The sequence below is a fragment of the Lagenorhynchus albirostris genome, chromosome 5 (genome assembly GCF_949774975.1).
Source record: "Lagenorhynchus albirostris chromosome 5, mLagAlb1.1, whole genome shotgun sequence".
Classification (NCBI taxonomy): Eukaryota; Metazoa; Chordata; class Mammalia; order Artiodactyla; family Delphinidae; genus Lagenorhynchus; species Lagenorhynchus albirostris.
Window position 1 is genome coordinate 114,615,144 of NC_083099.1, and position 24,757 is coordinate 114,639,900.

At 34.2% G+C, this 24,757-nt stretch overlaps 1 protein-coding gene across 1 annotated transcript in view; it reads right to left on the reverse strand.

Annotated features, from left to right (window-relative positions):
- Positions 1-8,476: 8,476 nt before the first annotated feature.
- Positions 8,477-24,757, reverse strand: part of ROBO2 (roundabout guidance receptor 2) — a 518,554-nt gene continuing 502,273 nt past the window's right edge. The window contains exons 25-27 of the mRNA XM_060149063.1: positions 16,989-17,162; positions 10,488-10,760; positions 8,477-8,712 (exon numbers count right to left, since the gene is read on the reverse strand). Of these exons, the coding sequence (XP_060005046.1) occupies positions 8,477-8,712; positions 10,488-10,760; positions 16,989-17,162 (683 nt within the window). The remainder of the gene's footprint in view (positions 8,713-10,487; positions 10,761-16,988; positions 17,163-24,757) is intronic.

Sequence of the window (24,757 nt, forward strand, 5' to 3'; positions counted from 1 at the left end):
CTCTCAAATCATCTATATTGAGGCATTTTAATCTATTGATTGCATTCATCTACCATTATTCAAAATTAATCAAGTACATTTAAGTCCCTACTCCCCCCATTTCACTTTAATTTCCCTTATAACATATCATCTTCTTTTACACTTAATGCCAGCAAAAGTTCATATAACGGTAATCCTCAATTTCTCTTTTATATTTATCCATTTCTGAATACACTGAAGTTCATCATTACTAATTAGATGTTTTCCACATCCCACTGAAACTTAGTTCTCTATTGTCTTATTGACAAATTATAAGTTCTGTCCCTGTAAATTTTGTGTGATCCACTATTATTTTTAGCAATGTTCCATTTGAAGTAGAACTTAGTAATAATCAGACAGTGCTCTCAAAAAATGAATAAACTATCCTTTTGTAAGAGTTGGGAGTTGGGGAGAGGGAAGATAATGAGTGTATTTTCGTGCTTTTGTTTTAGCCTAATGATTTGGAGATTTAACAATACACAAATGAAATACGGAAAAGCTAAAGAACATATTGCAACCTTACCTGTTGATCAAGTGCTCAACACTATCAATTAAGTACTTGAAACTCTATCAAAAAGGGGAGGATACATGCAATTTCTCACTACGTATTTTTTCTGTTATCTCCACAGAATACCTGGGATTCACATGCGTTTTTCTCACGACTTAATAATGACTTTAAAAAACCACAGCAAGGCATGGCATGCATGCCTTGGGGGACACTAATGTAGAGCCTAGGGACAGAATGAGGTATGTCAGCTTCTAGAAGAGTATTTCTCAAAGTGGGTTCACATAGTACTAGTCTTACAAGATGCTCCAGGACTAAGGGTTTTATGTCAGATAAGATTTGAACAGATTTGAAAATAAGTCAAGTCGTAAAGAAATCTCTACATATTCAACCATAGAATTTTCACCCCTTTATCTTCTTCTTTATTTTAAATATACCTATTAAAATTCCATAGACTGTTTTGAGAAAAATTAGAATATTGGATAATGTGATGGGGTGAAGGGAAATTAATGAAACTAGTGCAGATTTTATTGCTTGTGAATTTTTTGGAAAGTCTTGCTTCAGGCCTCTTTTCCCTTAGTTCAAAAACAGTAATCAAAAAGATACTTTTCTAGAGATCAGGGCCAGACTTCACAGAAGATACTAATCCATTTACGAAGGCAAAATCCATTTCTGTTTTAATTACTCTGAATCTTTAATTCTTAGCATAATATCTCAATGCTTGCTTGCAAAAGGAATGCATAAGCAAACAACGATAAAAAAAAAACTAGTTTGTCAGAAACAAATTATTCATAGATGTTCTCTAGAAAAACATTGTCTAAAAATGGACCAAAAAATGTTGTCTGCTACCCAGAAGCTGTATCCACCAAGGCATTTTATAGACAAAGGGTGATATGGTGCTGTGACCTAAGGGCAGTTACAAGGGCCTGCAAATTGGAGGTTGACCTGAGCCCAAGGTCATTGTATTTGAATTATAAAACAAAAGCATCTTTCCTTTATTAATTACAAAGATAACTGAATATATATATATATATATATATATATTTCTTGTAGCTTGACAGCTGGAAGGAGAAAATGTGTTGACTAGAAGATGCAAAGGAAGTCACCTTTGTAGTTCTTTCTAAATTAAATGCACAATCATACAATTGTCTTGCGTCTGTCACTTGGATTCTTGACAACTTTGCAACTCTTGTGTACCAGATTCCTTCCCTGGTCCTGAAGAAAATTCCTTCTGAGGGTGAAGACCAAAACAAAATGCTAAATTCATCGAGGTGAAAGAGTCCTTGAGAGCTTTTGGAGATGGCATATAACCTCCCCACCTACGCCACGAATCCCAGCCCCCTCCCTGTCCCACCCTTAGCAAGTCTTTCCACTTGCCTTTTCTTTTGAATTCTTATGGCAGTCTTCTGTTACTGCACTTTTATTTCACATCTCTGCTATAAAGTGAAATTTAGCATGAACTCTCCTGATCGCTTCTTTGAAAGAGATAAAATATATTTTCACAAGCTGAGGACTTTAAATATTATTTGTTGTTTAAATGCTTTCTTGTAACATTGATATATCTTTTCTCTAGCTCATGTACAATAATTAAGAGAGAATAGTGAAAAGAAAATAGAGCATAGTGTATCTTTAATAAACTTTTCTGGTAACTTTGCACTTCCGCCATTTGCAGGAGATTCCATGGTACACTCAGACTCAACAGAGCAATGATTGTTTTGTAATTCCTCTACCATTTATCATACTGGTAACTGATATATTTTTCTTTAACCACATGTATTATATATTACCATTGTATTATATTAAGACAGCATTATTTGTAATTATTTTAATACTATTTTATTTTCTTATTATTAATCTAAAACTCTGAAATGTATTGTTCACTTACCATGTATTTTTAAAAATATTTAAAGTTTTTTTTTTCATTTTCCTGTTGCTACGATTATTAATTTAAAGAACTCAAAAATTCTTTTTATTTTTACAGAGCATCTGATCCTGTAATTGTACTTAGTGAAAACGAATGAGCCAAGAAGTTTGTATTCTATCTATCTGAAGGCCTTTGTGGGATTGGGATGATCAGATCTGTAAAGTAGTGCTGATGGAGTGGGATCTATAATTTCAAATGCTTTTAACATTTCATCAGTGACTTTTAGTCACTACTGTAATTTCTATTAATCAATTTCTATTAATCGCCACCAACCCATAACCAAATGAGAAAATGAGATTATGCATTTGGCCACAAAATATTAATGTAGAGTTCTGAAAGTGACAAAATGGTCTGTTTTTGATTTGTCTACAAGCAAGTCTGTTTTACATAAATGGCTTTTTTACAGATTTGAAATGTGAATATATTTTATTTTTTTCCCAGTGAGTACACAATACACAATTCTTTGACAATACTATTAATCAATTTTATGCCGATTTCTTTTCCGATCTAACAACATCAAATGAAACACATTAAGATTTTGGACACTGGTGACTTAAACTACAGTTAAAAGAAAAGTACATCTATAAAACAAAGTATAAAAAGTCTACCCACGGCCACAAAATCCCTTATCTTGCAACACTTTAAAGTCACAATAAATGCTTTTGAAAATTATGAGATAAGAAAAAATTTAACTTCATTAGTAAAAATTATGGTGTTTCATTTGAAGTACATATCGCAGAGAAGCAAAATAAAAGTAACTTCACCTCTAAGATAATGTGGAAAGACGTTGCTTTACACCAATTCTTGTCTTGTAATTCTATAAATACAATATACAGAAGCAGATGAAAAAATCAGTGAATGTTACAGTTCTGCATATCTTTAATACTGACACACAATCACTTTCCAGTGGAGAAACCACAGTTAAGAGCTCATTGGTATTATAATTATGTTGTCAATGGACAATTACATAACTTTGTTGAATAGAAATTTGGAGGTATTCTATTAAACTCATACAAACTTTCAACTCAAATCCCATTGAAGGTATATTTAGATAGCCAGAGCATTAGACTATGACATAGAACACCATTTAATGTTTTGTTACAGAGAAAGTCAACTTGCAATGCTTTTACTTCCCTTTGGTTACAGGATATCTTAAATGTTGGTCTGGATTTTCCTATATTCTCCTTCGAACTGGATTCAAATCCTGTGAAGAAATCAATTGTTTTCATGCCCCCGTACTATCCCACCTTACTTTAAATCCAGGATGGGGAAGATTTGGAGAAGGGGTATGGGGCCTCTGCCTGCATACACTGAGGCACACCTGAGTTGGGGCACTGATTCGGCCATGGCCCCAGTTGCAGACCTTGCATGTTAAGAATGGAGCTGTGCTTGTGTTGGGCGTGACTGCATAGCAGCGCTGCCAGTGAGTGCAAGGTAAGATTATATTCTCTCCCACCCAGGCTTCCTTCTGACAGCTTATGCAGGCTTCTGTTTAGACCTGCTCAAGAGTGAGCTCTGTGAATTTCCACATTCATTTAACTGGCTTCAAAAATGAAAAAATTCATGGTAGCTCTCATGATACTCTGACTTATCCTTATCGGACGTTTTTTACATAAAACAAGTTGACAAAGGCTTTTGACTTTTGGTAGTGTTCCCGAATTCGTGTGAATCGCTACGGTATTTTTTCTTGCTTTATAGCTATGGAGGAGGATATTTTGGGTGCAATATTAGACCGAAATCAATTAATTTAAAACCAGACTTAACAGAGGATGTGAACTATTGTAAAAGAACATTCCAAGTAACCATAAGGCCTGATATAATCTAACCAAAACAGTTAATTTTTATGCACTGAAGACAATCAAAAAGGTACGACGCTCCGCCCTGCATTACTCCAGAAGCCACCTGCATACACATACTCTGTTTTTGAAGTCTTAGTTTATTAGTCACATACACCTGCCAATTACCAGGGGTAAATGTTTATGTGTAATATGCGTAATGAATTAAAGTTTTAGGCTAAACTGGGTTATAGAGGAGCATAAAGAGGAAAGAAAAACAAACAAAACTTTGCTTTTAAATAGAAAGAGGTGAAGTAGGGAACTGCATAAATAAAGAATTAAATTCCTCACATCTTAGAGCTGTGAATAAGTATGTATTCATTCTTCACAGAAACTTCTCATCTTCCCCAGTCTCTCTGTCCCAGAGAAATCAAACTGCATTAAGATTCAGGCACTGATGGTGGAAAGTTGATAAAGGGATGAGTAAGTGGGTCTCAGAGTTCTCTTTCTCTTCTATGAAGAAATGAACTACATGGGACCAAGAAGATGTTGGTCCCATAAAGAACATTATGTTCCTCTACTCTTGCCTGTGTTGATGCAGTCTCGGGGAATAAAAAAGATGGAAACATTTAACTATGTCCTTCCTTTGCTATAACAATATGACACACAATTGGTGACTGAGCCAATAATGCACGGAGTATGAACTGTCATTCAAACTGGCCCCATATTTTAGAACTGATTCTAATCATTACATTGAATATTTTTCATAGTACCAACTACTGAACACATCATAGGAAAAACATGAGAAAGTATAACTAGAGATAGAATTTACAATTGTGTAGGCAGCACATGGAAAAATGTCACAAGTGGGAATTTCAGGAAAGTTTGGGAAATTCAGGAAAGTTCTCTTCTACTTGAATGATTGACTATACATGTACAGTAGCTAACATATATTTCAAAGTCATATTCATTTGGACGATACCTGACTGATGTTCAGGAACTTCTTGTTCTCAAAGTCGTGTAAACAAATGAGGCAGGACACTGTTATTAATGTCCACTTACGAGGTTTGGTTTATTTAAAAAGTGTATAAACATGCATTTTTCTTCTTTAGAATTTTTCTTTTCGATTTACTCATTCAAAATGGATCAAACATATTTTAGTTGGTAGCCAATTTTTGAGAATGTACCATAAAATATTTATTCCAATAACTCTACTTACTGTGAACTGAACATACTCTGAGCACTGCTTTTTAAGCACTTACAATTTGGCTATATATTTGGTGGCATAACTTCACTTCTTAATCAAATAAAACACAAAATTGTATATAGACTGCATTATTTTTAAAAAATCATGAATTTAAGTGATGCAGCTCTATCCTCTAGTGTGTACTGTACATGTATTAAAAAGATGAAACAAGATATTGCAATAGAGTTTTTGTATTTGGAAGCAGCTCGAGTATGTCCTAATAATAAATTGCTTCTTTAACTATTTGCTAGATACTCTAGAGTTCATTTTGTTTGTTTCCTTGGGGAACTTCATATTATATTCTGACTTAATGAATTGGAGAGATTAGTTATGGTAATTCAGAAAATGCTTTTTTAAAAAAACTGTAATATAAATACAGCTCTTGTGAAACACCTTAATTTCCTCTTGCTTGTTGTAGTTCTCAGATGGGTCAATTACAATGACAGGTAAAGCTGATTCTAAATATAACTTTAATTTCTTTTTTTTTAAGCAAGTTTAGTACATCATTGCTACCTGTATTTTTTAATGCCTATTCAGTCTTAAGACTTCAACTTCCTTCTTTTGACCCCTGCTTTTGTCAATAGTAAAAGCCACCTTTCTGCTTTTTTTTTATTGACTCAGTCGCTGATGTTCCAAGAAGACTTCGCCAACACCACTGTTCCTTTGCATCTTTCCTATTTCTACACCCCAACTGAAAACCCCCTAATGTGATCGGTTACAACCAGCATTATCCAACCTAGCTTACAGTACAGAAACTCCCTTCACATTCAGTCTTTTTCTTCATGTCACGAGGAGTAGAGATTTGTGCTTATCACCAAATAAAATTGCAGTGCAAAATTTAAACATAAAAGTTACACAATTAAAAGTTAATATACGGCACCACAGCCTATTAATTCACATATAGTACAACAGACCAATAAGAACGGACAATAATATGAACAGAGCTAAAAAGAGTGAGCTTGCATAGCAATGCACGAAAGAAATTATATACAGAGGAAAATCCTTTTCTTCCTGGAGGGCGAGCTTTGTTTTCTTTCTTTTTTTATATACTCCTGACAAGAAAGAGTTAAGGTGGGTGGTGTACTTAAGAGAAGAACACAAGTAAAATATCTGTGGGATATGTGTGGCTGTGTGTCTTTACATTGCATTTACAGTTCTTTTAATAGTACATAAATAGAAATTGTTCATTGCACTGTTTAGTGTCATCACTTCCATGAGTTCAGACCTGATGGTCCTTCAGAGCAGCTTTGCATGTCTCCTCTCAGTTACTCTATAAAGAGATTTAAAAAAATCAGAAATAAGTTTACATTTAAAGTATTCTTTATCTTGATCAGCGTAACAAAAAGCAAAGCAAACAGATAATAGATGAAGATAACATCTTGGATTTTGTGAGGTTGTGAATTTAAAAAATTATACTTATGGAAAGTGAAAGAAAAAAAACACTGTAAAATTTGGAGACAAAATCTGAGTAGATCATTTTTGCACTTCTTATGAGTGTATAATTACTCCAATATAATAGTTAAAGAAAAATCCAAGTAGTCCTGAATCAAATGAAAAATTATAAGTGTATCTTAATCAGATTATTAATAGACAACAGTAATGATAACTTCCATTAATAAAGAAATTTACAGTTTTGAAAGTACTTTCACTTTCATTATCTCATGGCATCCCCCAGTCTGTGATGTGAGCATAAGAGTAATACGATATTTTAGATTAGGAAGTAGAGAAATTAAGAAGGTAGTTTACTTTCTCTTCTCATATAACCAGTAAAAGTTGACAAGATTGGAATTCAGGGCTATTCCTTCAGATAAACTGAATTCACGGAAGCAGTTGAAAATATTCAGCAAGTATAATTCTGACATTGGATAGTGAAATTGGTAACTTTCATGATGAAATTAACACAGAGTTCAATGTTTTTTACTGTGTGTGACATACTGTGACATCCTACTTTTCTCTAGTATTTTATACTTGGAAAGTAGTTTAGTTATATTAACTACCAATGACAGTTCTTTATCAAAAGAGAAATTTATTTATATGTTATTATAATTCAAATATTAAAATTAACTAAAATCAAAGATCAATCTTTCAAGGTTGACTGCCTAAATTTAAAAAAATAAATAAATGAAGAGCAACTAAGGAATGAGGAATTCCCAAGGAGGTTCTTTAAAACTACCAAAGAGCCAACATTTCCTTATTAAATAAGAAAGAAAAGGCAAAGAAAACTACAAGAACTATATTAATTAATTTCTAAGTATTAAAATTAATTGCCTAAATTATGCAATTTTTGTACAGAATAATTCAAACGAAAGAGAAAAATGTTTATTTGACTGATGTAAATAGCAATGGTCTTTATTATAACCAAACCTACTCAAAATCATGATTTTTTTCCTCATAGTAAAGCAAGCTTTCTATAATTTTGAAATTTGTTTATTGTGGCAATGTCATTGTAGGGGTTCAGGACATGCTACGCCAAAATATGGTACCTTGGCATATTGAATACCTTAAGGTGAGGGAGTTTGGAAAAAAACCAGCAGAAACAGAGAGGTCACTGTGACCTCTCCCACCTCATCTGTCCCTGAAGGATCATAAAAACTCCTGTGTGACAGGTACCCACCCTGTAGTACAAGGAGGAAGATAGTCTTGTCACCAGAGATGGGGAATTGGGGGCTGAGAAATCTGTACAAACAAACCTTATTAAATTAATCCTTATCTTCTCAGTTGCCTCTTCACCATTTACTACCCCTAGCCCAAACCTCTCTGTCTTACCAAATGTAAACACATTTATTGTTTCTTTGTCTAAAGGATTGAAAAGCTTCCTGCTCTGGTCACTTTGAGTCTTCATTCTCTTGTGAAGGTTCCATGTTCATGTAAAAATTCAATAAAATTTGTATGCTTTTTTCCTGTTAATCTATCTCATCAGTTTGGTTTTCAGACCCAGTCAGAGATCCTAAGAAGGTCAAGGAAAACTTTTTTCTGTCTTACGTTATTAACCCAGTCGTCTTTCTGAATCACCGTAGCCTTTTAAACGTCCTAAAGCACTTACATAATTCACCTGTAAACTGTCCTTGACTATTTGAGCCCATATATCCTATGTCAAGAAGGTCGCTGGCATTGCGCTGGTGGCTTCCCCTCAATGCCTCGGCTTTCCTAGGTCCAGTGGATCCCTTAGAAGAAGCCGTTCCTGATGAGCTGTGACCCCCTGGAGATGGGAAACTGGGCTTGCTGTAGGGCACCAAGGTCTCCTCTGAAAAAAGAAACACAAAAGGTTGAGTTGAACAACAGTGTGGAGGCAAAACAAACTTAACTTTAAATACTAAGCTCAAGCTAGGCTATTTTATGATTCCATTCTTCAGTAAAATTAAAAATAAGTTTAATAAGGCCCAAATAGTAAAGGAATTTCTATGTGCAAGCAACATTTCCTACAATAGGAACTGAGGCAGGATTAAATTAAAAGAGATCTTGGAATAAGTATCTGATGTTATATATTATTTGCAAAATTTAAACCCAGTTTAAAAGATATTTGCATACAATAACCATATTGTTTAACTAAAGCATTTCTGAGAATAATTTCTGGGTTCAAAGAGGCTGCAATTTACTTTTTTCATTAAGAAGGAAGGAACATGGTTTGTGTTTTAGTTTAAATTATGGCAACATTTTCTCAATCAACATAGATAAAGAAGTATATATCAGTGTAATAAACTAGGCTTTTAAAATTTCTATTGCTTCTTTGGATAGAAATACATTATTTGAAAAGCTGTGTATTTCCTTAAAAGAGAAACTCATTCATTTTAATAATGTCCATATTCTTTTTATGTACCATCTCTCTAAAAATAATTCATGATGTGCATTACTAAACACTTAACACTGAAATAACTTTTTTCTTTCTCTCTTTTTTTGCTTTCTTTCTTCTTTCTCCCCCCCCCCCCCCGCCCTTTCTCTCCACCTCTCTGTTTTTTCTTTCTTTCTAGGTATGGGTTATTATTACTGTGATTAGATGACTGAAAAAATACTGACTGAATTTAGTATTTCTCTTTTTAGGTAGTCTTTAATGACAAGGGTCACGTGATTTTTCTCTCACAACCGTAAGCATCCTAAATGTTCCACTAAATCTAGATACTAATATTATCATCTTTTGGCTTTTTTATAACTGTATCTTCTTAAACCTTAAGCACCAAGTTGTGACAAAATATAATTATTGAAAATGCATGAGTAGAGGACATATCCAGAAAAGTCCGAATGAATAAAAGAATGTGTAAGGAAACTCAATTGTGTGTGTGTGTGTTGTGTGTGTGTGTGTGTATGTTTTAATACTCAATGAATCCTGACATAAGAAGAGATGTTCTAGAAAATCCATTTCTATAAGTGGGTCAACAACCCCCTGCCAAAAAAAATCCAACCACAAACCATGGAACTTATTTTGTGACATTTCCAGGAAGTTTGAGTTATAAACAAAAACATTTCACATTGAAGTGTTATCAACTAAATTTAATCCGTTGGAGCAAGTGCAGGCTCCAGTTTAACCTTTTCTAATATGAGAATTCTGTAATTGCCTGTTTATTTGCAACTTTGTTATTTCCATTAATTTACCTATTTGACTGAAGCAAGTTCTCTCAAAATGACTAGCTACTTCAGTCAAAATGAACAAACGGTTGAAGACAGAGATTCAACTGACGCTAAAGATGAAATTTAGTGGTCTAAAAGTACTCAATACAAACATTAAAAGGCAAAAGAAACAAAAAAAATCAAATGGTCTCTTGAGCTCTGCAGATGAAGCCTGGAGGTCTCTTGAGCTCAAAGACCCTATGCAGAGGTAAACTTGAGGAACAACCCTCACTGAACTGAGTCAGGCTTAAGGGATGTGCTCTTTACACCTTACATCTCTGCTGCGGAATTCCAACTTCAATTAGTGATTCAAAGCAAACGCATTTCAGATGCCCTTAAACAACTGGCATTTCCAAGATACCTGGTAGAAAAAAAAATGTAAAAGTCCACACTTTCTTGGGACTGTGCAGAACACACCTGGTCCAACACCTTGTTTGTGGAGGGCTTTCCGTATGTCTTCTTGGCGTTCTGTGGAGTTTATCCATTCCTGGGTTTGTCGCTGCCACTCTAGGGATGTTTTAGCTGGACAATCCAAAGAGCTCTTTGTGTCTTCTAAGTTGGATGCTTGCTGTCTCTCCAGAGAGCTTCCTTTTCTCTCTGTTGAGTTTTCCACGTTACCAGCATGCTGGCTCAGGCCTATTTGCTGCCTTAAACCCTGACCAGGAGGGGGATCTGGTGGTGGTGGAAGATCTAAAAATTTTGAATAATGTTTAGAATGGACTAAAATGTAATGAAAAGTACAGGTTTTAATTCAAGATGAAGAAAAAACCCTTGCCCTCCTACAGGTATCACCTATGCGAAATGAATTTGGGGGAGGAAAAGGTCAGTTATTTATATCTAAAATGCACATTATTGATCTCTTTGCTATCTTTTGATCACAGTGTCTTTGAAATAAAATCAACTGGCTTTATCCAACTATTGTACATAGAGAATGTTTTCAATTGCACATTGAGGCTGATGTTCAAGGTGTAAAGAGCAGTTTATAGTTTCTCCATCTTTAATCCATTGTCCACTGCCACCTCCCCAAAGTAGAAATACTAAGACACAAAATGAATAGAAATCCTAGCAGCTGTGTTAATAAAAGGCCCTGGGAATAATAAAAGCTGCCCTGCCAATCTCCATAGGAAATGTTGCCCTTGGGAAATTAAGAACTGTATGCCGTATCATATAAAGCATATGACTGCTCTTATCCGTGTGCGTGGCACATTTAGCAACAGTCAAAGGGTTAAGCTAACATTTATTAAATGCAATTAACATTCTGCCTGACAACCAATTCTGGCTGTTTGTTTCATGAGTTAGCTAATGAGTTACAACTAATATATTATAATCTTCCAATGTATTAATTTTAATAAGTAATAACCAATGTTCAGAGTTTAGATAGAATATGCTTCATGGTGCTAGAGTAGACAATGCATCATGAAAATCTGAGATGTAGTGGAATAGATAATTTTTCATAAAAGCTCTTTACATTAAATATCAGATATGAAAAAACTAAAAGTTCAAATACTCAGCTAATTTTTCATTTTTGTTTTACTAGCTTTTCATTCCATGATACTTTTATATTTTGAATGTCTTTAGTTGTGAAATCATAGTCCCTTCTTTCATATTTCTTTAAGTATTATCATTCTATTATCTAATTTATACTATTATACTAGTCCTGAAATTACTTTATGGAAGATTTTGAAATCTTCTAAACATTCTAACATTCTTTTGGATTATTTTCTTCTCATTTTTCTGGAATGCTGTTGCAAACTGCTTTGTTCATCCTTAAAGTATCAGTAATTATGTTATTTGTTCACAAAGATCAAATATCGTGGACAATATACATACTTATATCATTAATAGAGGATACTGTATATAACATAGGTAATTATTTCCCAGGCCATTTTAGTAATGATGCACTTGTTTCTAATAATATTGTTCATGAAATTTAAAAGGGGAAAGTATAAATTTCTTGTGTACAAAACATAATTTCTTTAAGGAAGGCTAAGTTACTGCTTTTAAAGACTTTAGTAAGAAGCTTCATACTCTCTTTTATGAACAAAATAATACCGCCCTCCACTGAACCAACAATGAAAATCTCCTCCGTATCTGCTTCGGGAGTTCCCACATTGGAGCAACATTCCCAGTTCTTATGTATGTCCTCTTGTTAGATTATGAATCACTAATTATTGAAGGGAACAGGTTTTCTATCTGGGAGAATAAAGTTGCAATTGGAACATTTCTTCCAAAATGAAGAGCTAATCCAATACTGAGAAAACTGTTTGTTGAATAATTCACCAATGAGTTTGGTATTTTCTTTATATTCAACACTGACTCCCTTCAGTTTGTATTATTATAAATATAAATTAATTATTTCATTTGAGTAATTGGACTTAAGACTGCCAGTTGGGGGGAAATTATTATATTTGCTTCTAAAATAACATATCTTTTCACTGATTTTTATTCTCCATCAGAGCAGCTTAATTTTTCAAATGGCCAAAATGGCATCTGCTTATGCTAGCTAAAATTCTGATTACTATTTAATTTAACCTGAAATCATATGACTACGTAATTAAGTAATATCCTTGGAGTTTGTATAGTCTAAGAAGAAAGAACATTGAAAGCACATTGAAATAAACAAATTGGAAAAAAGATGAGATTAAGAATGGCTGTGGAAAAAATAAAAGTATGTAATCAAATATGTTTACTTAAATTAAATTTATTATTCATTTCTCTGTTGATTCATTTCAACTAAATCAATTCACTAAAGAGTCTCTGGCTGGCCTACTGAGGATTTGCTATTGTCAGACACACAACAGTTCAATGATATATGTGCCATTATTATACTCTTTTTTTTTAGGTAAGAAAAAAAGGCATAAAGAAATAGTATCTCCAGCCTGGGTCTCTCCTTCCATGAACTCCAGACTCATCTAACTAAATCCATACTGGAGAGTTCAGCTTTGATGTTTAGAAAGTATCTCAAATTTCACACATGAAATCCGAGCTCTAGATCTTCCTCCACGTACTATACTTCCTCTCTAGTGTTCCTCATCTCAATTACTACAAGTTGGCCATAACTTTGGAGTAATTTTTGGCTTCCCTGCTTTACAGCCTTTATTAATTTCATCAACAAACCCTGTGGGCTCTGCCTCCAAACTATACTCAGAATTCAACGTTTCTCATTGCTTCCACTGATTCTAGCTTGACATGAACCTTTAGCATCTATTCCCTACATTACTTCCACAATTTCCCATGTGGTTTCTGTGATTCTACATAGAAGCACGTTCAGTCTATCTCAACCTAACATCTAGAATGACTTGTTTTTTAATAAAAATATAAGGAAAATCCTGTTACTCCTCTGCCTTAAACACACACACACGCACACACACACACACACACACACGTACATACCATCAGTGGTTTCCCACTCAAAGTAAAGAGCCAATGTCCTTATAGAGACTTAAAGGTCCTACAGAACACTGGTCCTCACTTACTTGTCTGACTTCACAGTCTATTTTGTTGCTCTCTCTGCTTCAGTCACACTGCTCCTCTTCCTTTTTATCAAATATTTCAGGATTCCACTTGCTGTTCTCATTTCCTGGAATGACTTTTCCTCAGATATCATCATTGCTCTTTCCCTTGTAATCTTCCAGTCTTTTCTCAAATGTCGTCATCTTGGTAAGTCCTTCCCTGAGCAATCTAGTTTAAAACTTCCCCCACTTCTATATTTCTCAACTTCCTTCCTATGTTTTTTTTTTTTCTCCATGACACTTACAACCGTCTTGTATGCTTTTATTTTTCACTTATATATTTATGTTGGTCTTTATCTATCTTCTCTCACTAGAATGTAAGCTACAGGAGGGCAGGGAATTTTGTCTGTGTGGTTCCCATTGTGCCTGTCATTTGGTATGAGCTTAATAAATATTTGAATGAATAGATTAATGAATAAAGAAATTTGCTCAATGGTCAAAGCTAGTCCATGGTAGAGCTGGAAAAGAGCCCCTTCTCTGAATAGACAGTAGGGTGAGGGGAGGACAGGCTGGAAGGAGAAGGGAAAAAAGGCTGATAGATAGAGAACTACCTCTCTGCCTCCTTTGTTTAGCATTGGTCAATGTATTTGCTTTAAAGGATATTCTTTGGCTTATGCAAATGCAATAGATGATTTGAACTGAACAATGTCTGTTTAGGTGAGACTTTATCCAAGGGAGAAGAACATTCCTTAACATGTATGTGAGTTTTTGCATAGTCTTTGAGACAGAGACTGAGGTTGCTTACCACTCCCAATTCCTCTATTGGCCACAAGGGAAGATTACTTTCCCACTCCAGTAGTTAGTTTGATGCCATGTGACAGAGTTCTTGCCAATGAAGGAGGCATGTACCACTTTCAGGACTAGCCATAGAACCTCTCAAATAATCACCTACATTCTGTCTTCTCCTCACTCAGAAACCATCAAGGTCCCATCTTGGAAATAATGGTGTCTCAATATTTAAGAAGCATACACCCTTACACTACAACTTAGAGGAGAGTCACCTGACTTTTATAAATCTCTGTGTCCATGAAAAATAAACGCTTAATGTGCTAAGGCACTGAGGGGATAGAAGCTGTTTGGTATAGCAGCTAGCAATAATTACTCTGATTAATGTACTCATAAAACACTGTTCTAAAATCTATAATGCAAAAATTTTACGGTAAAATGTCTATACATTAAGTGCTACAAAAGAGCAACCTTCCTCAAAAGAACAGTTTGATTTTATACACAAATATTACAAATTTATTACTGATGCATGGATTCATACCATACAAAAGCTACGACATATACATCTGTGGTAAAATAACAAAATCCTTAAGGATAATCTGTAGAGTGCTATCCAAAATAAATGTCCCTGTATCATAACTAAAATGTCTTTGGATCAAACATTTGGAAAGATATGTGAGCCAAAATTTGCTTTGCAATATCACCACTTCCAAAATGTATCTACTAATAGCACCTAATCCATAACCTTTTTTGGAATGCCAGTAAATTTGAAATGTTAGGAACCTATTTGCTTTTTAGAAATATAAGCAACATATTGATCATGCTTTAAACTAGGAGGTAGCTTGTTTTAACTAGACATTCTGAAGAAAGCTTGCAAGGAAAGTGTTTTAGGAAGGAAGAAAAGAGCTCTCTATTTTGCTGATTTATATTTTATATCTTCCACATATTCTGGACACGATCTTCAAACATTTTGGAAAAGCCACAGAAAACCCATATTGTCCCTGGATTTTTTCCTCTCTCCATGACATTCATATCAGGAAAATTACACAAAATTATTAATGCTGAGATTTGTAACTAGAATATCAGTGAGAGTAGTCCTTTTTATTTAGAGGGAACAAGATGAACGCTTCAAGTGCTCAACTAATCTTTAGATCATCTGGGGCAGAAAGGAGGTAATAAGCATTTTTGCTCACCACAGGATATCCACTTATAGAGAATCAAAATCTTGATTGTACCCTTACCCTTGCATTCCATAGAAACACTTTCCAATGGGGACAAAGTAAGCAGGGAAAATAAGTAAACCTGAAGGCTTTTAGACCAAGTTATTTTGGCTTTTAAAATCTTCTTAGCATTATAAAATGACAAGAGAAAGCACAACGGTGGCTGCCAGCTAAGGACCTACCCCCAAACCAATAAAGAACAAATACTTCTTTTCCAACTAAGCCTCATTCTGTCCTGTAATGATAAGTCTAAGAGACTGAGATGAGTGCGCAGAACTCAGTTATAGCTTCTCAAAGCTGACTGCACGTTAGATTCTCCCATGGAGCTTTAAAAATACTCGTGACTGGTTTTCACCCCAGAACAATTAAATCAGAAGCTCCAGGGTATACTTTAAGAGTTCCCAGATGGTTCTAATGTGCAGCTTGGCTAGGTTCATCTTTTTGATGTTTCGTAGTACTATCTCAGGAAAAAGTGTGTGTGCTTGCAGGAGACAGTACAGAGAAGGGGGAAGAAATTTACCTTTGGGTCTGACATTATATTGGGCTTTTTACGTATATTATCTTACATATTCCCGAGGATAAAACTTCAGGATAAATACTTTTATTCCTATATTTAAACATATGAGAATTAAGTTGAATATAGGGCTGATGAACTACTCATTTTGAACAAGGATATCGTCCAGTAATATTTTGTTTCCTGAAACTAGCAGTATTTAAGCAAATACTCAAAGACTGGATGCTATACATAAATAAAGGAATTGAAATAAATCAGCAAGCCATGGCCCATGGGCCAAATTAAGCCATTGCCTGTTTTGTCAATAAAGTTTTATGAGAAATCAGTCACACCCATTCATGTACATTTTTTCTATAGCTTCACAGACACGACAATTGAGTAGTGTTGAGTAGTCTTGACAGACACTGTTTGGCTTGCTAAAGCCAAAAATATTTACTATCTGGACTTTTCAGAAAAAGTTTACTGATCCATCAACCAGATGATCTATAGCATATTTTTAGCCCTGGAATTAATGAAACTAAAAAATTACTAAATTGGAAATCACTACACGGTCTTTTTTTAAAGTGAAATACCATCTAAGATATCTTAATTCAATTTCAAAAATGATCCAACAACATGGCAACTGCAATGCTACTTATGTTTTCTTCCTTAATCTTAAAAAGGAATGTTCACTAAAAAGCACTAATGGAAAATGCCAGAACAGCAGAAAAATCAACATTGCAAAGCAGTATGGCCTGTATTTCTTGGGGCTGGATAATGTAGAAATAATTCCAGATTGTTAAAAAAAAAAGAGGGTGTTTTATTGAAACAAGACCACATTGCCAGGTGTTCAGCCTGGTTATATAACAAGGCAATGCCTAATCTACCATAGCTTCTTTAATCTAAGTTAATGATTGCACAGAGCATGTCTTTTCAGTTAGGAGACGAGAGAAGGAAACAAACCTACCATCTGTCATTCCTTCCCTTCGGTGAGGCAATGCTGGTTGTGGGTCCACTCGCCCTCCCTTGTGTTTTTTAGTGGGCCGAGGCCTCTGACTTTGACTCATGGCTGCACTGGTGTTACTGTCAGTAGAAAATGGGCTGGTTGGTCGAGGTCTTTGAGAGGAGGTAAAGGCTTTGCCTAAAAAGTAAACAAAGGGAATGAGGTATAGAGAATGTTATTATAAGACCTTGATTCTGTCTTGTATTTCTGCTCTAAGACTAGCCTCTAAACCTGCCTGGAGATGACATTTGAAGAGACAAAATACTGGTGCATCTCCATAGAAAAAAAATATGCCCTGCTGCATTTAGTTTGTCCGATTTTTATAAACAACATACTACCCACTGAAAAAATTTAAACAAGTGAATATGAAACAAAACCACTAACCAAAAACTCAATATTCCTTGATTATATTTTTATTTAACCTTGACAATCTTAGTAATATTTTCATAGATATAGGCAAATTCATGCAGCTTTTACTCCTTAAAATTAAAGAAGCTATTTCTAAAGTGAATTATGTACTGTCTTATCTGTTTAATCAAATTTCACCCTTGGAATCTTACAAACGCTCTTTGAGCACAGAAAAATGTCCTGTAGTAATTATATTTGAAATTTTACATGAAAGGTCTGCTCAGATACATATATTTAATTGACCTTACCACCCATACACATACATGATGAATTCTACCTCTCTTAGAAGAAACTCAATAACATTAGTGTATAGTATAGGATAGAGAGCAGGTTAAAATCACCTTGTATATCCAAAGTGCAATAGGTGTTTTCTGATGAATAGTATTGTATCTGAGCAGACTCCAAATTCTCATTGAAAAATGAAATGTGTTATGTCCTTTTCTTGTAGTTTAGTGTGCATATACAGGGAAATATATTCTGGCAAAAGGTAAGCTAATAAATTTTCAACATCTTACAATTTTAATAACATGTTTATTATGGTATGAGAGGGCTGGTTTATGTACATGTATTTATTCTCTATTGCATGTTTTCATTTCATTCAAAATTTCTGTATATAGTTACATTTTAAGTCAATGTGACATGATATTGCTTAATGCTTTATTAGCTATTAGCATACATGAAAGAAATGTACTTGTGCCTTCTAATTTATTAGTTTCCTTGCACTTTCTCACTGTTCTGCTTATAGCTATGCCACAAAAAGCACTCAGGCAACATAAAGTTTCTGACTTATGCCTTAGAAAGAAAGAAAATTCAAATAACCATTATATTACAACATATTTTAGTTCAGATGCTATATGAAAAATAAACCTCTGCAATGCTTGGAAAATCTTCTTTACTTTGAAGATACCTAGTGCATACTCAAAAGAAATAGTATAACATGATATGATGGTATGATTCAAAGAAAGCTTCCAAGACTCATTTTTATAACTTGAGAGTTTAGTGAAGGGTCAAAGTCATTTATTTTCTACTATTTGAATACTATTAAGATTTCAAAAATGCATTTAGAGTTTCATTAGTTTGTTTTGTAAGGCAACTCAGTTTAATTCATATATCAGAAGTTTCTTCTATGTGCATTTAAGAAGTACACACAGTCATGTAACAGGATCATGCCAAAGTTATTTTGTTCAGTAAAACAAATGATTACAAAATTACTGATCTATTAATAGAGTGAATCCCACATTTATTTTTGAGTTAATGATCAGAAATGTGAAAAATTACATATTTGGTCTTTTATATTATTATTATTTATTAATTTCAGAAAACAAAATTAGATTGTGATAAAGAGCAACATACAAGTAGTCATCATTTTATCTAACTTGCAAATGCAGTGGGTGTATTTTTAATTAGCATCCTTTAAAACAAATAATAAATTATTGGATTAAAATCTTAACAGCCAAACAACTAATAAGACCATCAGCCATTTGAACTGTTAGACTGACAGCTTCAGACCCATTCACCCCATGCTGAGAAAACCTTCCCAGAAAATGCATTTGCAGAAAGAAATGGGGCAAAGGAAAGTAATGGAGATAAAAGCTGAATAATTTTAATCACTGGGTACATTATTGATTGTGTGAGAATTTTGCAAAGTGTGAGTTATTGAAAATTTAATGGCAATCTGAGTTGCAGCTTTGCTGTAGTATAAGAAGGAAGCATATTCCAATTAATCAGCAGAACCATGAAGGGAAAGGGGAACAAAGGATGGAAGGTGGTGAGTAGGAGCCTATTCTTGGCTCTGCAAAGGGAGCATCAGAAGAGAGTTCTGTCTGATAACTGAGCACCCAAACTGTGTTCATGCATATTAAAGAAAACCCTGCAGTCAGACTCACTGAGGAGAAAGAATAGAAGATAAATAGCTCAGTGTCCAAGGACAAGATTCTCTCATGCAAAGAGTGTTGACTCAGTCTACCAACCTGTTCTTGTAAGGCTGGTTCCATCCAGCCTAAAACCAGCTTTATCTGCTGCTGCCACCAGTGCTTGTGCAAAACTGCCGCTGGCAAAGATGGAGCCATCTGAGGAGCTACCTACACTAGATCTATGACTAGAAAAGTTACGGTCCTCATCAGATGCAGAGCCCCATCCATTTACCATTGAACCTAAAAACAAATGTAGTCGTCTAGTGAGTTGTATATATTGGATAGCTCATCTGCTTGTACATAACTATACTAATGAACAAAAGCCTTCACTCCTCACTCTTCCTTGAGGTAAATCGGGTTTCATCAAGACTTCTTTAGCCATGTGCAAGCATCATCCATGTTTTAAACATTTCTAGTGCAGAAGAATTAAGCTCATTTCAGACATGTATCTGTTTTCAACACATGAACAAAACATGCTCTGTATGATTCCGTTCTTACCTTGTTTAAATTGTTACACTATTATTTTCTAAAAGAGAATTGCTATGTATATTTTAAGGCCTAGACTTCAGAGAAAAACATTTTTACTGAAATAAATTATGGTGTGTTTAAAGTCAACTTATCAAGAACTCAGTTGAACAAATAGTGTGAATATATTTTGAATTTAATGCAGACTAGTGATAATTGTCATGAAATCTACACTCACATACTGCAGAAGGGCTAGAATTATTTCAAGAATTTAAAATAAAAATGTAATTGCTCAGGAAATAACAAACACTAATAATCAAAAATGTATGAATAATACCAGAGCAAATAGACTTAGAATATAACAAAAAATTTATTTTTGAAAAGTTCTATTTTTTTCAAAGCTTAGTATGATTTCTTTGTTTTTCAATTACTTTAAGACCTCCAGTTTTCTCTTTAATACTAATCTTTATTTTAGAAAATTAATCATTATAAAGAATACCACTGACATTAACATGGATTTTTCTGCAAAGTGCAACATGGCAATGGAGGAAAAGAATCACAGCTTTATGCGTAAAGAGCTGCAAAATATGATGATATTGAGAAATAATGCTTATTCTTAATTTTTAGCAAGTCATTTACACTTTTATCCTTTTTTTTTTAGACCAAAGCACACTGAGACGATCTATTACTTAAAACAATTAACATTACAGTATTTATTTAGGTTGTTGTACCATTAGAGTATGACACAATAAAAATACCAAGTGTTGCTTATCCCAAATTTTTAAAAAGAGAGGCACAAAGTATTTATAGGAAGCTAATTTAATATTCCAGAATAAAACAAACACGTATTCACATCAAAGAGACTAAAGTTAAGTGCCATAGATTTTCTTCCCCCTTTACTCCAATATTTAAGAGACAGCAGTAGAGTTAGAAGTGTTGCCACGATAAAGTGTTTGTACTTTTAGTTCAGGTGCCAGGATTCAATAACACGGGTTTATGCACTTTCAAGACAGAGAAAACAGACACTGGAGGGGTTAGAAGGATCAGAGAAGTTAAAAGGGTGCTAAGTGTAGCAGAAAAAGAAAGAGTTTTGATTCTATTTGCCAAAAGCATGGAGATACACTTTTTACTTTCCAAACAAATTCCCTTGACACAGGCCACTGCAAGGAAGCCAAGATAACACCAGCAACTGAGCCTCCTCTGAGAGAACCATTTCTGAGTTAATAATCACAAGTCGAGGACCAGCAGCCCAAAATGAAAGGAGAAATGATGCAATCAGTTTTGCAACATAATGCTACAGTAGATAAGAAAAAAATCAAAGTGATTCAGCCAGTGATCACAAAAGAATATGAAACCCTAGAACTGAGGATACTTTGGAAACATGGGAAAGCTCAGTTTTGGTCCCTTCTATGTCCTGTTTTCTGTATTTCTACATGTCTGCTGAAATCTGCAAATAAATCTGTGCCGGCTATTTGAAACTCACTCTCCAAACAAGCATCTCCTTTTCTACATCTCCAGTTTCATTCCTAAGCTCCTCCTAACTGATTTCCTTCTGGTTCCTTCTATCATCCTCCTTGTCATATGAATCACTTTTTCTGGGACATTTATCACATAATTCTGTCTTTTCATTCAAAGCCTTACCTAGTTTGCCAATACATTTAAACACTGACTGAGGTATTTGAGATTCTTCAATATCTAGCCCAGCCTACCTTTCCAGTCCCATTCCCTCTAATAGCCAGTTCAGCCCCATTGCCTCTCATTCCTTTGACACACCTCTAGATTGTTACTAACTGTATTGCCCAGTGCCTAACTTCAAAGTCCAAATCAATATCATCTCTTTTATCACCCTGACTCCACTTCGTCTTCAACCCTGTCTTAGAGAGAATCAATTTCTCTACCTCTTGTGTTTTTCAAATAGTATGCATATGGTAGCATATCATATCTCTACAAACTAGTGTTTGTTGCATATATGTTTTCTCTTCCAGACAGTGGAACTCTGGAGATTAGGAACTATTTATTATTCATTTTAATACCTCATGTACAGGGACATTTCCCAGTAAAAATTCAATGAACATTGGCATAATGAATTAAATGCCTTCGATATTTTCATTATTCAGTATAAATTCTGCATGGGATTCTATTCCATGTGTAATTTCCTAGCAATGGACTTACTTTAGTTACAGAAAGAACATACTCAAAATAACTCCCAGAACATTTATTAAATAAGGAATATAAGGTCAGTCAACTCCTGTTGATTACTTGGACAATGGGGAAAGCAGTGATGTAACTAGTCCTTCATATGAGGATTTCCACATACAGATTTGCCAATTCCTAAACAAATCAACTATTTTCCGGCCTTTGGGTCTTTGCTCTGACTTCATCTCAATCATTAATGCTCCTTACTATTACTCAGAAATTCCAGTTATTCACGAAGTTTTCTCTGATGCTTTTTTTCCCTTCCCTGGGAAGAGAGGGTAGCATGGATGAATGGCATGGCTTCAAGTGGGTGTTGGTCAATATAGAAAGATATTCTTTTTTCACCACTCTCTGTAAGAGCAAAGAAACTAGATAGATGACTTTAGAGTTGAAGAGATGTGTGCCATAGTGATTTGCCCATAATGGGCAATAGGAAACCTCATCACCACAAACTAAAGAGGGCCAAGTGCCTTCAGCTTAATATAGTTGAGTTTGCCTTCAAAATGGAGGGCAAGAAGGAAACAAACAGAAGGAAAAAAAATTTCTTTCCCTCTTTGCTCCTCTGTCTTTATGTTTGACAACCCATTCTCTCTATTTGAGATATGGAGTACTTATGATATACGGAATGGCTACATTTGCGGGAAATATTTTTAAGGAAAATTGGCAATACACCATGAGTAAAAAAGTATATAACATATATTAAATTTCTTCCATAGTGTAAAATTGTTAAAATTTATTTCATGATTTCTGATTTCATCTCTCTGTGGCTACCATTCTTTCTTTTTCTTTATATTTAAACATCAAAGATTATCTGAAGATTTATGTAAACTATTACCAAAAAAAAGACAATGATTATAAGAAAAGAAAAACAGTGATTCATCAATTAGAAAGTAAGCCATTTTTGTGATAACTGGCTTTCTTTCATAAATGTAAACATAACCACGAAAGTTGAAACCAAAACTAGGTAAAACAGCGAAGGTAGAGATTCTTCACAAATTACAAGCAATCCATGCCAATTTGACATGTTATAGACACAAACATAATCAATACATATTTAAACATTTAATGAAAAATGAATTTGTGTAACATAGCCAGATTTATTTGTGTTTGCATCTTCCATCTTTCCAAATTTCTCAGGTTTAAAAATTGCTGAAAGGCCAAAAAAATCTCAAACGTATTCAAGCTGTTAAGGAAGAACTGCAGATAGGACATTAAGCTGTTGCAAAATGGTACTGAGCAGTAAAATACCATGATAAAGTGGTATCTTGCTGTATCTCCATTATGTCTTCAGCACTAAAATTAATTTATGATCAGTCATCAATTCATTTACATGTTGTTTTATGCTAAATCCTTCCTTGCTGATAGATGCTCATCCTTAGACCCATTAAGCTAGAGTAAAGTGTATGCTTTATAATATGACCCTGCTAATTGTTGCATTACCATTTTTATGAGATACAAAAACTGGCTGTCCCCCATTTTTTCAGCCAATATTTAATACAGGAGCTCTTCCTATTAAGTGCAATCTGTCTAACTATCTGTTAAATAAAATCTTCAGCTCTAAGTGTCTTTGGACAAATCAATCCAAATATTGACCTCTGCCTAGATGTAGAAGAACATTTCTAATATTTAGAAGTTCTTTCACTCAAACATATTGAATGCACAACAATTCACTTACATTCCTCAGAGAGAAAGGAATGTGTAATATAAAAGGGAAAGCAAAATAAGAAATTAAAAAATCTCTTCCTTGTGACCTATGACACCTGCTAATTTGTTCTACTCAGATAAAAATTGAATATATGATATTCCACGTTTATCTGTTAAATTTTGAAGTATTTAATTTCTTTTTAAATAAATCAGAGCTGTGGAGAATGTCTAAGAAAATTATTTAGTGATTTTTAGCATTACCTCTGAAATTTCCTTATTACAAAAATATTTTCCTTAAATTTTTGCAACAAAAGCAAGAAATCAGGTCATGCTTTTAAGTGGCCAATTCTTTAAAAGCTGTGTGGTCAAGTAAGGTGGTGAGGCTGCCAGGTTTTACTGTTTTCAAAATAATTTGCTTTGGGACTTCCAGCAAAAACCTCCAAAGACATAAAATACAGAAAATATAGAGCCCCTATTTCCTTTCAACCAGAGTATTTACGTGGGGTTCAGCAGTCAAGGAAACTTTTATTTGTTTCATTTAACAGCACTCACTCTCAGTGTTACTTTTTGTGATCACTGAGGCAGTTAGAATCTTGACTCCATGTTCAGGACATTTTTCTCCTGCCCTCTCTCCTATTGCCTTCTGTTTTTTTTTTTTTTTTTTTTTTTTTTTCCCTGTGCTGGAGTCATTAAATACAGGAAACACTCACCCTTGACTCCCACCATGGAAGTCAAAGAAAAAAGTATTAAAGGTTTCCCCCAACCTGTTACTCAAAAGTGGTGGGTTTGGCATTTAGAAGGAAATATTACAAGCATATTCCTGAAGACTGAAACAATCCTGTATGTTTACTTTCTAGACAAAAAAGAGTGTGATGTGCTGTAATCAGAACATTGTTTGTACTTTATTACAACCAAGTAGGTTTAAACTGTAAGTATAAATTAAAATAAAATTATAAAAATGTGACTCCCTATGAGAGTTGAATTTTGTTGGCATGAGTCATTATAACTGAATATAGAATGAAATATGAAAAAAACAAATAATAAAAGTTACATCTAAAAATTTAATATTTTTGATCTTATTAAGTGTATAAGGGGTAAAAATGAATG